The sequence below is a fragment of the Perca flavescens genome, chromosome 4, assembly GCF_004354835.1.
Source record: "Perca flavescens isolate YP-PL-M2 chromosome 4, PFLA_1.0, whole genome shotgun sequence".
Taxonomy (NCBI): domain Eukaryota; kingdom Metazoa; phylum Chordata; class Actinopteri; order Perciformes; family Percidae; genus Perca; species Perca flavescens.
Genome location: NC_041334.1, coordinates 28,065,224 through 28,080,906, shown reverse-complemented (window position 1 = coordinate 28,080,906; position 15,683 = coordinate 28,065,224). Strand labels below are relative to the sequence as shown.

The 15,683-nt window shown below is 40.3% G+C and overlaps 1 protein-coding gene across 1 annotated transcript in view; it reads left to right on the top strand.

Annotated features, from left to right (window-relative positions):
* Positions 1 to 12,232, top strand: part of mapkapk2a (MAPK activated protein kinase 2a) — a 36,450-nt gene extending 24,218 nt beyond the window's left edge. The window contains exons 2-10 of the mRNA XM_028576328.1: positions 1,292 to 1,431; positions 8,934 to 8,998; positions 9,292 to 9,371; positions 9,533 to 9,659; positions 9,780 to 9,855; positions 9,944 to 10,068; positions 11,111 to 11,196; positions 11,323 to 11,403; positions 12,028 to 12,232. Of these exons, the coding sequence (XP_028432129.1) occupies positions 1,292 to 1,431; positions 8,934 to 8,998; positions 9,292 to 9,371; positions 9,533 to 9,659; positions 9,780 to 9,855; positions 9,944 to 10,068; positions 11,111 to 11,196; positions 11,323 to 11,403; positions 12,028 to 12,177 (930 nt within the window). The 3' untranslated portion in view covers positions 12,178 to 12,232. The remainder of the gene's footprint in view (positions 1 to 1,291; positions 1,432 to 8,933; positions 8,999 to 9,291; positions 9,372 to 9,532; positions 9,660 to 9,779; positions 9,856 to 9,943; positions 10,069 to 11,110; positions 11,197 to 11,322; positions 11,404 to 12,027) is intronic.
* The last annotated feature ends 3,451 nt before the right edge of the window (positions 12,233 to 15,683 follow it).

The following is a 15,683-nucleotide window of genomic DNA, read 5'->3' as shown; positions in this document are numbered from 1 at the left end:
CTAAAAGATGTATCCTGGAATTCATTCAAAACTTGAATTTGTTTGAAAAAGTAATACATAAATAAATATTTTTAAATTTGACTGAAAGAGACAATTATATCATTAATTACAATTATTTCTGAGACAATTGTACAGAAAAATTTGGAGTTGTTACAGCTCTACCTATACCTTCATGTTTGTTTCTAAATTCAAATAAATTCTCATTACAGTCTGTTTTTAAGGTGTAGCTGTGTAATCAATATGGTGTCCTGTTTGACAAGATGGTTATCTTATATTTACTCTTTGAGACCGGCTGAAGCTCGTAGTCCAGGCCTATATTTAACTGTTTTATTACTGTAAAGGAGACGGCTAGTTTCCTGTAATGATCACTGTGGCATTTGCTGTTATTTACAACTGGCAAGGTCATAATACATGACCCTGTCCAACGTAAGTTCTTCTGTTTACTAAATGGGGAGACCCAATTTTAAAAACTCATACTTACTGACTGCTTTATTTAACTTACATGAGCATTATTGGGTATCCTAGTTTTGTTATGTACATTTTCAAAGAGATGTCAAGGCTGTCCTATTTCTAGAAGTGAAGGCTTGTTGTAATGATTTGTGACTTAATCCTGTTGAGACACATTTATTATTTACCCCTCACACAGTACCGGCTGGTTTTATGCATTGCATTTCTTCAGTTATGAACAATATACCCACAAAAAATTGTGAGCAGTGCACTACTGAATTTAATTACACCTGGCCATAAGGCCTGAGTCATGCCAGGTACCATGAGGCCAGGGTTCCTGAGTGTCCTTGAGCAGCATGCTGAATTGCGTGTTTCAGAAATATTTCTCTGCGACTGGCCCTCTAGTTTGACTTCCTAGTGTAGGGTGTCGAGTAGAGTAACATTTTACTGTGGGCGATTAATAATTAGGCAGCAATGGATTAGATAAATATAATTTAAATTGCAGGTGCTTTTGTTGAGTGGTGTATTGACCTAGTTACACACACAGAGGGTGCTACATTCACAAAAGACCGAATTGGAAAAACTCTACAAACATATTTTCAACATTCGGCCAGCTGATGGCAGCACTGCACTTCTGTTAAGTGCACTAGTGCATTATTAATCTAACCATGAGACGGATGATTACCTGGGGTCCAGTTCTTTCACATTGCCCTATAATCATTATGTGAAGGAAATGGGCAATTAAACAGTAGTGGTAACTTGTTGTATATTTTATTATTTAACTAATATGTTTATATTTGATGTCACTCAGCCTCAACCTCCTTGTCTCTGTCCTTCTGTCCAGATGCTGCAGGATTGTGCCAAGGCCCGTAGGGAGGTGGAGCTTCACTGGAGGGCGTCACCTTGTGCTAACATTGTGTGCATCATTGATGTCTATGAGAACCTCTATCAGGGCAGGAAGTGCCTGCTTATTGTCATGGAGTGGTGAGAGCACATTTACAGAGTCGCACACTAAAATACATACAGTGTTACGGCGCTGGTTTACAAGTGAGCTACCACCGCAGTAACGGCAGCTTGTTAACATCCAACTTCAACCCGGATTAAGCTTTATGATTTGAATGGACCATTATATTATATATTCCAACAAAGTGCAATGCTTTGCCAGAACCACAGGGCATTATTTTGATCTAAATGTTTCATTCAGTACAGATTTAGCTTGCTTTGCAAAAATGCACATTCAACTAAATATTCTGGGTATTGGTGGAATTTCCATGTATAATTGCCGTTGGCCGTATCCAGACTTGGGAAGGCAGGTATAAGAAAGCCTCCATTCCCCTGAGCAAAAGTGAAGTGAAAAGCATCTTGCCTTCTCAGTTGTTCTAAGCACAGTTCAGCCAGGTAAATTATTGTAAACCTGTGGTATATGACCTTAGTTGAAAATGACCCATTTCTTCTAAATGAGCCTAGAATCTTTTCCTTGCCTTTGTATTTCCGTCTTGCAGCACTTTAAACCACCAAACCCTATCAACTTGTCACACGTGCACTCATTAGGTCTGTGGTTACTCCACGGTGCGGCGGTCGTGGACCTGTCTGCCTACACACTCACATGCAAAAATGCTGCAGCTGATGACTAATTTCCTTGAGAAAATGCCAATAAAGAAAAGTAGTTCTTCTGATGAAACTAAAACATTTCCTTGAATATCGCACACAAGAGAAGTCGGTTTGTCTTCTGACTATGCAGAAATCTAGTCCGTATGATGACCTATTTTTGCTGTTTTAAGTAGTCTCTCATGTTGTGTAAACGGTCACCATGTCACTATGTCAGGTCACTTTGCTAATTTAAGAAATTCAGTGATGGTCCTTCATTAAGATAAATATGGGCATTTTATTTAATTGTCAATCCCATATGCACCATCTTTGAAGACTTAAATACTCAACAGCACACCAAATTTGCAGCAGGAAATAGTCCCCAACAAGAAAAATACACTATTTGCTCTAGTGTAAGCTATGTTTGCTAAAAACTACATTGCCCAGCTGTTTTAGGAAACTATTCAGGCTTTTTTTTTTTTTAAATGACAGTATATTTTTGTGACCTGTTTTTAAAGATGCATGTCTTCAGTAGGCTTGGGGCTGAGAGCCACAGACAGGCACCGGAATTCAAGTATTGAGAGACTTAGTAACGCATAGTTGTTTTTAGGGATGCAATGATTATAGATTTTGTTGGTACGATTATAGTCTGAAAAATAATCATGGTTTCACGATTATTATGCAATTAATTTAACTGCTAATGTATGAAATTACATGAACACTATATTTTAATGTTATTTATTGCTGCCTTTTGAAAGAGAAATAACACCGTAACAGTTTTGAATGTTTTGAAAATGACTATATGATCAATCATCAACCTTTTAATTTAAATTCATCTGAAAAGATTAGAGACTAGGTAAATCAGTCACACCACAAACAAAATCCAAAATGGCTGTCCTTTTTAGGAAGAAGTTGTCCCTTTTTGGGTCTTGCTAGCTGGTGTGTCTAAAAGTTGGAGGAGCTGCTAGACAAGATGCATCTGTCACAGGGAGATGCGCAGCATGTTGCCAAGGAATAAATGTGATGGAGAAATCTCTTTGCAGCCTTATGTCCCACAGGGGATGAAGAGGAGGAAGTAACGTTTAGTGTTAAGGTCCGTGACATGTTTGAGCTGTTGCAGAGTTTACGTCTCAAACGTAATGCTATCGTCCGCTTATCTGTCCTCTCTGCATATTTACAGAGCGGAGCTCAGACGCGCAGAGATGTGAGCAAACTACGTGAGCTCTGCAGTTTTGTTGAAGTCACAGTGAGTCACGGCAATGCCGATAAAGTGGTTTCAAGTGTGGTTACAGTTTTTCAAAACTTCACACAAACAGCGTTTGCTGCATTGTGATATTAATGGAGAGGCGAAAGCGGTTGGCGTTACACTTCCACTGAGACAAGCGGGCACAACAGTGGTTTCTGTGCCCTGATGACTGACTGACAGGCTGAGGTTGCAAGGCAACTTTATCTCTACAGCACCTTTCAGCAACAAGGCAATTCAGTTACATTCCTTTGCACTTAAGTTAGTTCTCCATTTGTTCAGTCTTGACAACAGGGCAGTCACCAAGTTTTGTGTCATTATGCAGTTTGCACTAAAGTCTTGTTTACATTCCTTTGCATTTTAGTTAGTTCAATATTAGCCTGTAAACAATTTGTAAACAACAGTTTGGATTGATACCAATCCTGAGTATCTGACTAGCGCACCCCTATCGAAAAGCACAACCAGTTTTATTAATGTTACTCTGAGTGAGCAGTGTTACACGCGCGCACACACACACACACACACACATATTTTCTGCGGGAAACCCTGTCTGAGGTCAGGGGCTGGCTCTGTGTTTTCCTGGTGTTGATGTAATGCTAAAAAATTGCAGCAGTAAGTTATCCCACCTCGGAGAGCCACTGTCACTCTGACAGTCAATACCCACGGTAACTGACCTGGAGTCTGATGTGCCGTGTGTGTGCAAACGCAAATATTTCTGTTTTCAAGGAGGTTTAATAGGAACTGTACACACTGCTACATAACTTTCAGTCAGTTAACACTTGGTGTAGCGGAGCCTTTACGATTAATTAACCGTGGCGTTTTAAAGCGCGGCTAATAGTGAAATCGGTTAACCGCTGCACCCCTTTTGTCTTTTAATTAGAATGGTTGACACTAACATAAAATGTTGAAAATCTCCAGCCATATCCTTTAACAGTAGTCCACTCTAAGGAGTCTGCATTACACAATCCTGCAATAAATTCTACCAATATGACATTTATCATATTCAGTTTTGGTTGAGACTACCAGAGTGGTCAGAGATGTTGACTCAACTCTGTTGTTATTTTGGAGGCTGTATGGTGTTTTGCGGTTGAATTGTGTTACATGTGCTACCTCTGGGACTTTTAATGTTGCCATCTGCTTTTGTGTTTCACCTGTCAGCACATAAGCCCCTTTCACACATACACTGCAACCCTGAACTTTTCTAGACATTACCCGTGTTCATGACGGCAGGGAGGGACCAAGACCAGACAAAACAACTGAAACATACAGTATACACAACTAGCTAAAATGTATAGCTAATATTCGCTAAATCCCTAAATCCCTTTGGGTTAGGGGTGAAGAGATTTCTGGAGAGTTTTGGTTCAGAGGCAGATTAAAAACACTAGCTAGCTAGCTTCGCTAACGTCACTTACACTTACCTTTCTTTATGCTTCCTTACCTGTACAGATATGTGGATAGATGATTTGTTAAAGTATTTAAAAAAATATAATAAATAAAATTTTATTACAGACTTATATGGCTGACATCTCCCAGGCAGCCAGCGCTTTTTTTCCTGTCACCTACATTTACTAGTTGTGTTAAGGGGGGGTGGGGAACGGGAGTTAACAATAACACATTTTAAACTAGAAATGAGTCAAGTTATTAGTTGCATTTGAAGCAGGAAGTTTTGCATCCAATCACAGCAATGATGTTAACACACAAATCAGACGATACACAGGCAATTTAGTGATATAAGACCGATCCTGAAATAAAATCCTGAGTCCTCTTCATCCAAGACCGAGACAAGGCAGAATAAAAATGTTGTTGATTCAGAGACGAGACCTTCAAAAAGTGGTCTTGAGCCCAAGCCCGGTCTCGAGTACTACAACACTGCTGCAGTGTAATCAGTCCTTCCAGAATTTTTTTTGTGATTGTTGTGGGCAAAAATCCTTGATTATGCGGCATGTTTTCTTAAAAAATGCGATGGAATATGTGGGATATTTATGCAATTTTATGCGATGAAATTGCAGAACTTGCAAAAACTGCGGTTTGAGGAAAAAGAGAAAAAAAAGTGATTTCCCCCAACACCCTATCCCATGGCAACCGGGAAAAAAGGCTTCTCTTGTGTGAAGTAAACGCAACATTTTTCAACTTTTTGCTAAGATATGTGACTTTTTTGCAACGTAAATGCGTGGATTATGAAATCATGCAAGCCCCGCATATTTTGCGTGGAAATCGGCAATTTATGCGTTGTATTTGGAAAAATAGTGCCCCCAGCGTAAATATGCGGACTTTGCTGATTATGCATTGAATTATGTGATCGCACAATCGCGTTTTTCTGGAGGGACTGTGTAATGCGTGTCATGTCCTACCTCCTGCATGCTCTACCCAGCGCCAGTCCTTGCCTAAACCAAAAGTAGTATTTCCAATAGGTAGTAACGCGTCTGACACAGGCAGCCTCGCGTTGTTTGCTACATGTGTGAAAGGGCAATATGAGAAAATGCCTATACTGTATATGCCCAGTTATTAAACTTTAGTTAACATTACATATGAAAAGTGGTTCTGGCAATGACTATAACACATTGATGAATCCACAAGCTACCAGGTGCAAACTGTGCTGAAAGTGAGTTATCGTGCCATTTCATATCATTAGAGCAAACATAAACTTGTATTCAATGTATAAAAGCCATTTTATTACATCATAAAGAGTCATCATTGTTAAAACAAGTAATTTTTTTTTTTTTTTTTATCTGTTTTGGGGAGAAAACAGCTGATGTGTATTGAGTTTTTTTCTAAACGGTTATATCTCCAGCGAGTACATCTCACCATCCCCTTGGAGGTGTCTCTCTACACAGTACACGAAATGTGAAAGAACGTAGACTGAAACTGTCAGGGTGTTACAGGGTTTCTGCTGCGATGGTGTAAGATGTGCGCTCTTAGTACTTGGTATGCAAGTATCTATTGTGCTGAGAATTCACACTTCACCTCTAGACATTTTCAGAAACACAGGGTGGGGTCAAGAGAAATTCATTTCTACCTTTTGACCACATAAGAAAAGTGGCATACCAGTGTAAAAAACGTTAGCCTCACTGCTGGAGGTTTCACACATAGCGGTTATTTTGATATCAAAAATATGATTGATGGAGCTGCTGTCCGTTTGTCAGTATGCAAAATGCGAATGTGAATGATTGATTTTGAGAAGTTAAAAGTGTGCTGTGGTTTAGCAGGGCTGTCCCACGGCTCTAAGTCTGCTGCTCTCCTCATGCATGCCTGAAGAATTGCTCTGTTCGGTAATGCGCATGTAGTCACGCACACACAAAATTGGCATTGATGATTTGATCTGAAACTCGCACAGTCATACTGTGCTGAAAGATTAAATGAAACTTATTAAGTGCGTTGAGTTGGATTTTCTCATACTCATTATCATACATCCACGTTAACAACCATTAGCTTTGTAACATTTTCTGTAATTCTTAGTCTTAAAATTGACCTTACAAAATACAGTGGGGGAAATAAGTATTTGACCCCTTGCTGATTTTGCAGGTTTGCCCACTTACAAACAATGCAAAAATCTACAATTTTAATCATATGTACATTCTAACCGTGAAAGACAGAATCCCAAAGAAAATTCCAGAAAATCACATCATATGAATTTATTAAAATTGATAACCATCTGATGAGGAAAAACAAGTATTTGACCCCCTGGACAAACAGCATGTTAATATTTTGTAGAAAAGCCATTATTGGCCAGCACAGATGTCAAACGGTTTTTATAGTTGGTGACAAGGTTTGTGCACATTTCGGCAGGGATGTTGGCCCACTCCTCCCTGCAGACAGCCTCCAAATCATTCAGGTTCCGAGGTTGTCGCCTGGCAACTCGAATTTTAAGCTCCCTCCAAAGATTTTCAATCGGATTCAGGTCTGGAGACTGGCTAGGCCACTCCAGAACCTTGATGTGCTTCTTCTTCAGCCACTCTTTTGTTGCTTTGGCGGTGTGCTTAGGGTCGTTGTCGTGCTGAAACACCCATCCTCAACCCATCTTCAGCTCTCTCACTGAGGGAAGGAGATGTCGGTCCAGAATTCCACGATACATGGCCCCGTCCATCCTCCCCTCAATACGATGGAGTTGTCCCGTCCCCTTGGCTGAAAAGCACCCCCAAAGCATGATGTTGCACCCACCATGCTTGACGGTGGGGATGGTGTTCTTTGGGTTGTACTCGGTGTTCTTTGCCCTCCAAACACGACGAGTTGAGTTGAGGCCAAAAAGTTCTATTTTGGTCTCATCTGACCACATCACCTTCTTCCAGGCCTCTTCTGAGTCGTCCAGGTGGTGAATGGCGAACTTCATGCGGGCCTGTACATGTTTCTTCTTGAGCAGGGGGGACCTTGCGTGCGCTGCAGGATTTCAATCCATGACGGCGTAGTGTGTTACCAACCGTTTCTTTTGTAACTGTGGTCCCAGCTGCCTTCAGTTGATTCATCAGTTCCCCCCTTGTGGTTTTGGGATGATTCCTCACCGTTCGCATGATCAGGGACACCCCACGAGGCAAGATCTTGTGTGGAGGCCCAGACCGAGGGAGGTTGGCGGTGGTGTGGTGCTTCTTCCATTTCCTGATAACTGCACCAACAGTTGATCTTTTCTCTCCAAGTTGCTTTCTGATTCTCTTGTAGGCCATCCCAGCCTTGTGCAGATCAACAATCTTGTCCCTGATGTCCGTAGAAAGCCCTTTGGTCTTGCCCATGGTGGTGATGTTGGATGCTGGTTGTTTGGGTGTCTTTTATACAGGTAACGAGGTGAGGCAGGTGTATTTGATGTAGATAATTGGTTCGGATTGCGGCTGTGTCTTAAAGAAAGACTAACTGGCTTGTAGGAGCCAGAATACTTGCTGTTTGTCCAGGGGGTCAAATACTTGTTTTTCCTCATCAGATGGTTATCAATTTTAATAAATTCATATGATGTGATTTTCTGGAATTTTCTTAGGGATTCTGTCTTTCACTGTTAGAATGTACATATGATTACAATTGTAGATTTTTGCATTCTTTGTAAGTGGGCAAACCTGCAAAATCAGCAAGGGGTCAAATACTTATTTCCCCCACTGTACCTGTTTACAAATGTGCTTGATCTTTTAGTGGATCAGCGAATACAGAGTAACAATCGTAGTGTTATAGTATTGAGCCATGCTGTTTTCAGTAGTATTCTATACTGTTTCGTAAGGTTTTTTTGATACAGTAGGGTTTCTTAAACAATATTTTGACAATGACAATCCATCATCTTGTGTAGAAAACTCAAGAATTAATTAAGTGATGACATGCTATATCCAAAAGGTCAACTTCACTGTGACATCATAATGTTGTGCAAAAACAGTTGTCTGGCCATTATTCAACACCATACCTCAGGAGCAGAAGGAGAGATTGTGATAAAATATTTTACATTTGGTCGGATACTGAATTGGTGACACTTACTTTGGGTGCCCACCTTGAAACTGTGGTGATTGTATAGATGTGTGTAAGGCATCCATGTCGTGCCCCCAAAATACCCTTAATACCTTTTATTAAATTGCTTCAAAGTCTGCACTACACATATTATGAGTCTGGACAAAGATGGATGTAAACTGCAACTTGACTGGTTAGTGGAGGCATAAAACCGCAATGCGGTAATTCTATATTTTTTTTGCAGCATGGATGGTGGGGAGCTTTTTAGTCGAATCCAGGACAGAGGGGACCAGGCTTTTACAGAGAGAGGTAATAAGCTTGTGTTGACTTAACGATCACAGCATTTCTTACAATACTGCTGTATTTTATTACATGGCACACTATTTCAGATAAAGTACTGCATCCACACAGACATAATACAAGTGGCACATATTGCTAAATATATAAAGTTCATTTTTACGATGCACAACATCAGGCAACCCCTATTGGTGTCTTTTACATTTGCTACACAGTGTTGAGATATATGACCGGTACATCAGCTAAAAAATGCTAAATTAAAGTCACTTGTAATCTGTTAAGAGCTTTTGGTCTCTTTACTTCAGAGGCATCGGACATCATGAAGAGCATAGGAGAGGCCATTCAGTTCCTGCATGCCATCAACATTGCACACAGAGACGTCAAGGTTTGTATCGTAACATTGTATTATCACACTACTTATTAAGAAATTTCCTTGCTCTTTACTGAGAAATTAAAGCAATTTTTAAAGAAGACTTCCATAGCAGCAGTAACAACGTCATACCTCTCGTTTGTCTTCTGGCTGTTTTTTTGAATCCTCCCCTGCAGCCAGAGAATTTACTGTATTCCTCGAAGAGGCCCAATGCCCTGCTCAAACTCACAGATTTTGGCTTTGCCAAGGAGACCACTTCACACAACTCTTTAGCTACCCCCTGCTACACACCCTACTATGTTGGTAAGGATCTGTTTCTGTGTGTACTCTCCATTCCACTTGTTGCTTATTAATGGACAGTTAATATTACATAATGTATCTGCCTTTCTATCCCATTTTTTATTCCTTCCTTTCTGTCTGCAGCTCCAGAGGTTCTGGGCCCAGAGAAATATGACAAGTCATGTGACATGTGGTCGTTGGGTGTCATTATGTATATCCTGTAAGTCCACTTTTTTCTGAACTTTTCATTACGTTAGATTATTACTTGGTGCTATAACTAATATTTGCATGTTTTAAACCATCAACAGGTTGTGTGGATACCCTCCTTTTTATTCTAACCATGGTCTAGCCATCTCTCCTGGGATGAAGAAGAGGATCAGGATGGGCCAATATGAGTTTCCCAACCCTGAATGGTCTGATGTATCAGAGGAAGGTCAGGCGACATACATACCTACACTCCGGATTTAAATATAATAAACTGTTCAGACTTCCTGAAACTTATTATGTAAATGATTTATTTTGTTCATGAAGAAATGTATCCCTCCTTAAAAGTAATATGTGAAGAGAAGTTATTGGGTTGACAAACAGAGAAGCAATGCTCCTGTATTAAATTAGAAAAACCATAAAAGTCAAAAATGCCATTTCATGATAATGCATATGTTTCCCAAGCTCGTGCAGGCACTCTTGATAAAGCATCTCACTTACATGTGACAAACAAGCTGACTTTTTGGTCTTACCCTTTTGATCAAGAAATTGAAACTGATGCAGGTGTTTCATCTCCTATTTGCAACAGTCAGTCACATTCACTACTATTGAAAGTGATGTCTTATTTCCTGAGTAATGCAAATCTTTTAGAAAGAAAACAGAAGCTACTGTGATGATTTGGCCTATACTGACCCTATATGTTCCTCTAACAGAGGGGTGAATGGGTGTGGAACAACAAAAGAGCCATGATACACTTCTAAAGAACCAGCGCAATCCATACTGTCAATGTGTGCTCTTGCACATGCTCTCACAGTAGGATTTCTCAATTAAGTTTTAGATTACATAAGTCCATAAAAGGATGAACTATCTGGCTGCCTCCACCAGACCATAGTGTGCTTCACACCGGCCTCTCAAATCTCCCACAGTTTTCTTTTCCACAGGTCACATAACCTACATTTGAAAATGGGATACTATGAACCCTGTTGCCTGCATGAGTAAATAATGTATACTGTATGCCTCACCTATATACATACGTATATGATATGCCAGTCAATCCAAATACAACAAGAGTGTATAATAATGGTCTTGTTTGGAACCCTTCATACAGGGCCAAGGGCCTCTATCTGAGTTTTCTGAATGTTGGTTCATCTGTCAGCTTGTAATTGTGTTAACGGTTTTGTGGTTTTAAATACTTACTTGACCCTTTAGATATGGCTTTTCCTTTTTATTTCCCTTCCTTTTTTTAATGATGTAAATAATTGTGTTTGTAGCTAAACAACTGATTAGGACCCTCCTTAAGACTGAGCCGACGCAAAGGATGACCATCACAGAGTTCATGAATCATCCATGGATCAATGTAAGCACATGCTCTATTGTGTATTTTTAAGCTCACTTCCGTACCGTCTTTTCAACTGAATTACTCTGGCTGACCTCCCTCCAGTGAAGTAAGATTTAGTTTGTGTTTCTGTGTGTCTTCCTAAAGCAATCAATGGAGGTTCCCCAGACCCCACTTCACACCAGCCGGGTGCTAAAGGAGGAGAAGGATGCTTGGGAGGATGTCAAGGTTAGTTGTTTCTTTTTGCATCAAGTTTTGCTTGCAAAGAAAATGGAAAAAAAAACTGATCTCTCTGTATGTGTAATGTATGCTACATTAAATAGAAAAATGTCTTCATCTGCAAGACTTTACATGCCACCCACTCTAAATGTTTGATGTTTGATTGATAAAAGAATCCTTCCAATTATATCAGAAAATACCTATGATTAGCTTAATAAACTACAGTGTTTACTCCATACTGTTAGGGTTATTTAGTCTTAAAAGGACAAGGCTGGTCGTGTTTATCTTTTTTTTGTCATCGCCCATTTCCCTGAAGAAGTATCTGAGGATATTGCTTATAATAGAAACTTTATTTATATAGCACCTTTTTAAAGCAACGTTACAAAGTGCTTCGCAATAAAAGTTAAGCTATAACATGTAAGATATAAAACTGGATCAAATAGTTTGGATGGTTACAATAAATACCATCAGTTAAGAAAAAAAAAAATTCATAATGTAAAAAAGTAGCGTCACACTGGACAGAGTCATGATCTGCTTTGCTAGCTTGAAAGCAGATTGTTATGACTATACAAAAACCTCAGACTGTTTGGGTAAAGCAAGTGGCCTGATGAGCTTTGTTTCGTAATTTTTCAGGAGGAAATGACCAGTGCCTTGGCAACAATGAGGGTTGACTATGAGCAAATCAAGATCAAGACCATCGAGGACTCGACCAATCCACTGCTAACGAAACGGAGGAAGAAAGCCAGTAACCCCATGCAGGACCCACAGTCTGCTGCCCACTGAGAGATGCATACATGCACATACAGACACAGGTTGTAAAAAGGAAGCAATAATTTGTCGACACGTGAGTCGCGTTGCATGGATTTTTTTCAGTGTTTTATTTTTCATGGCAAATGTTTTGTAGGAGTGTTTGTTTTTATTACTCTACCATTTTAACAAACGCACATCTCTGCTCTGGCAGAGAGGATGTTGACCTGTGTTTTTACACCAGTGAAGAGATTATGAATTATAGAAAAGGAGAGAAGAGGGAATCTGTGAGATCTCTTTGCTCTCCTTTCTCAAATATCAGGTTGTGTACTCAGAGGGGCTTGGATGTTGAAATAAGACATGAAGCCTTAGCATTAGCAGTAGTTCTCTTTCACCCCGCAGCCCTGTTCTAGCTCTAGGCCCCAACCTGTGAATGTTAAATCAAATGGCTAAATCCCAAAAATAAAAGCAAGGGAAGGTTTCTTTTACGTACATGCAAAGTAAGCAGATGTATTTTGAACTGACAAGTGGAATGTAAGGACTCTGTCCCTGAGTGTTGGAATTAGCTGGAAATAGTCACCCATTTCTGGGATATTAAGTGGGAGCGTCTGTCAGATTGTTTGTCTTTGTGAATGTTGAACAGAGGCCTATGCACTCACAAAGGCCGTGTGCCATTCTGACAGAGCACCTCACAAAGGCCCCTCTCTCCTACCTTAATCTACGCTTGTTTTTCAGGTACATAGTTTATAGGGCAGAGAAGGACGCCACGTTTAAGAACAGAAACTGGCTCAACCTTTCTCCCACTTGTAGCTCATAGGAGAGTGGGAGCCAACTGATACTGTATTTTTTCATGGATTTTATGAACATATTAGCATAGGCCTTACGGAGTGTTGCTAAAGCAGCAGATTACTTTTAACCGCTACCTACCATTTGGTTCAGACTTTTACTAATGTAATGCTTCCCAATTTATACCATTGCCAGATTATATTTCAGGTTAATGCTATGCACATGCGTTTGTCAGCTTGAAGTACTGCTAGGACCTTTTCATTGTTGTTGATTTCTGTTTGCAAATGTGTTGGAGAGATGTTGAGCAACAATAGGCAGCATTTGTGTGTGTTTATGTAAGCAGTAGCATACACTCTATGGAATATATAATTCAGACAGACCGGGCAAGCTCCAGAGGTCTCTCTGAAAAGACATCTTAGAGTTACTGTTGTTTGCACCAGCTCAACTGTCAGGAGGCTCAGTGGGACTAATCTGGTGCAATGCCACTGTTCTCCAGCACTTCTCCTCATACACTTCCTGTAGCATTTATAGGAAGTAGTAAGAACTTAAGAGCTGCTCCTCATCCCAGAGCAGAATCTTTGACAATACCACCAGCAAGCTGTCATCACATGTAGACTGGGTGTGATGCCCGGTTTCTCTTCAACGTTCTTGTTAACGCAACCGGACACTTCCAGCTCACTTGGGATCATGGGAAATGATTGTGTTAATTTTGTCAGTTTGGTCCACTTCAATTTGTAAAATCACATTACCTGTCACATTGCACCTACAAATCTCACTGTAAAAATGTTCATTGAATGTTTGTATCAATGTTCCTCCTATTTTTGTTTTTGTTTTCGTCCCCCTCAACACCTTTTTTGTAGCGGAAGCACAGAAATGTCTTTTTTTTTTTTTTTTTTTTTTTTCCCCTATCATTAAGTCTGTTCAATGTTCCCCCTGCCATACTTTTGTCTGCTTCAACTTTGGATTAAAAAAACACCTAAAACACAAACCTGCTCTCTTATCTCCATTTCTGCATACGAAATAACTTTGACAGTGTAAAATGGATGGATGAGATGGACGAGAACCAGAGAATTTCTAATAAGGGGAGAACCTCCACTCTCTGGATACTTCCAGCTTCTGAACTGGTTGCAGTTCCACATGAGGCCGCTCACGGGTGAGTGCAGAATGAATGGTGGTCTACCCCTCAAAATCAGCTTTTCTTAGCATATGATTTTTTTTATAGTAATTTGAATGTTTCATTCAAAAGGGGAGGCTAAGAAAATACACACTGCCGGGTGCTTTTTTTTTTTTTTGTTCTAAAAAGCCTTTTTTACGGCAAGCTCTGAGTCGCTTCCTTTTTTTTCTCTTGAGGCATCAACTACACAGCTAACAGGCTAGGCTCTCCCTGTCGACACACGTGCTAGAAAGAGGTTTGCAAATGTTTTTAAAGACCACGCCGAAATATTCACTCTGACATTCTGGTTCCGCTTTGGATGCCGTCAAGCGGGATCTCCGATCGTAATCAGTCCTTCACTGACCAATCAGCATTCATTAGCAGAATGCTAGCGTGTTATGGGCTGCAACGACTCAACCTGTAAGAAATCAAAAGATCATCAGTACTCATTCATTCAACTTTCAACCTATAATCCATGTTGAACTTCAATCAATCAGGCGAAAGACAAATTTAGCCGTCTAGCTCCATAGAGTCCCATTCATTTTGCACTCAACCTGCGATCACCCCCAGTGGAACACTGGTGCAACTGCAACCAAATTCGGTACAATGGGGCTAATTAGGGAGTGAACAGGCCTCTCTACAGACGGGCTCTGATGAGAACCATAAGGTCTTTTTCTATGAAGTGTCTCCTTAATTACATTTTTCCTCCAAAGCAGTCAAGTTATTTGAATTGTTAAAACCAAGGTAGTACAACATTCTAGTTTTAATTCTTCATGCAAACACTTGCTTAGGATAGCCAGCTTGTCTAGTTGTTACATGTTTGTTTTGGGTTCTTGCTCCAGATGATCATTAATCTATCAAATTTAAATATTCTGTATATTTGACCTTTGCCTTAAAGGTCCCATGGCATGAAAATTTCACTTTGAGGTTTTTTAACATTAATATGCGTTCCCCCAGCCTGCCTATGATCCCCCAGTGACTAGAAATGGCGATAGGTGTAAACCGAGCCCTGGGTATCCTGCTCTGCCTTTGAGAAAATGAAAGCTCAGATGGGCCGATCTGGAATCCTTATGAGGTCATAAGGTGCAAGGTTACCTCCCCTTTCTCTGCTTTGCCCGCCCAGAGAATTTGGCCCACCCATGAGAGAGAGACATCATGGCTTTCAAACGAGCAAAGTGGCAGTTGGTCAAGGCCACACCCCCACCCTCCACCTTGTCCCCCCCTCTACAGCTACAGACACATAAATGGCACATCCTAAGGAAAGCACATTGTGTGACTGGTTCTAGTGGCTGTAGTTCTGCACCAAGGCTGAATTTCGGGGGAAGAGACTTCAGATACAGTATTAGGGGACCACTAAGTAGTGTGTATATATATATATATATATATATATATAAAAGCATCCAAAGAGCACCATGTCATGGGACCTTTTAACATTGACAGAATTTTTTTTTTCTCAATCACGTCTCTGACTATGACTCAGGTTGTCGGGTTGACTTGGGATTTGTGGCTTTGACACGGGGGTGCACAGACTCAACTCGTGACAAACTTGTATCATACTTGCTAGCATGAGTGACTCCTGGAATATACACATTTGCGTAGCAAA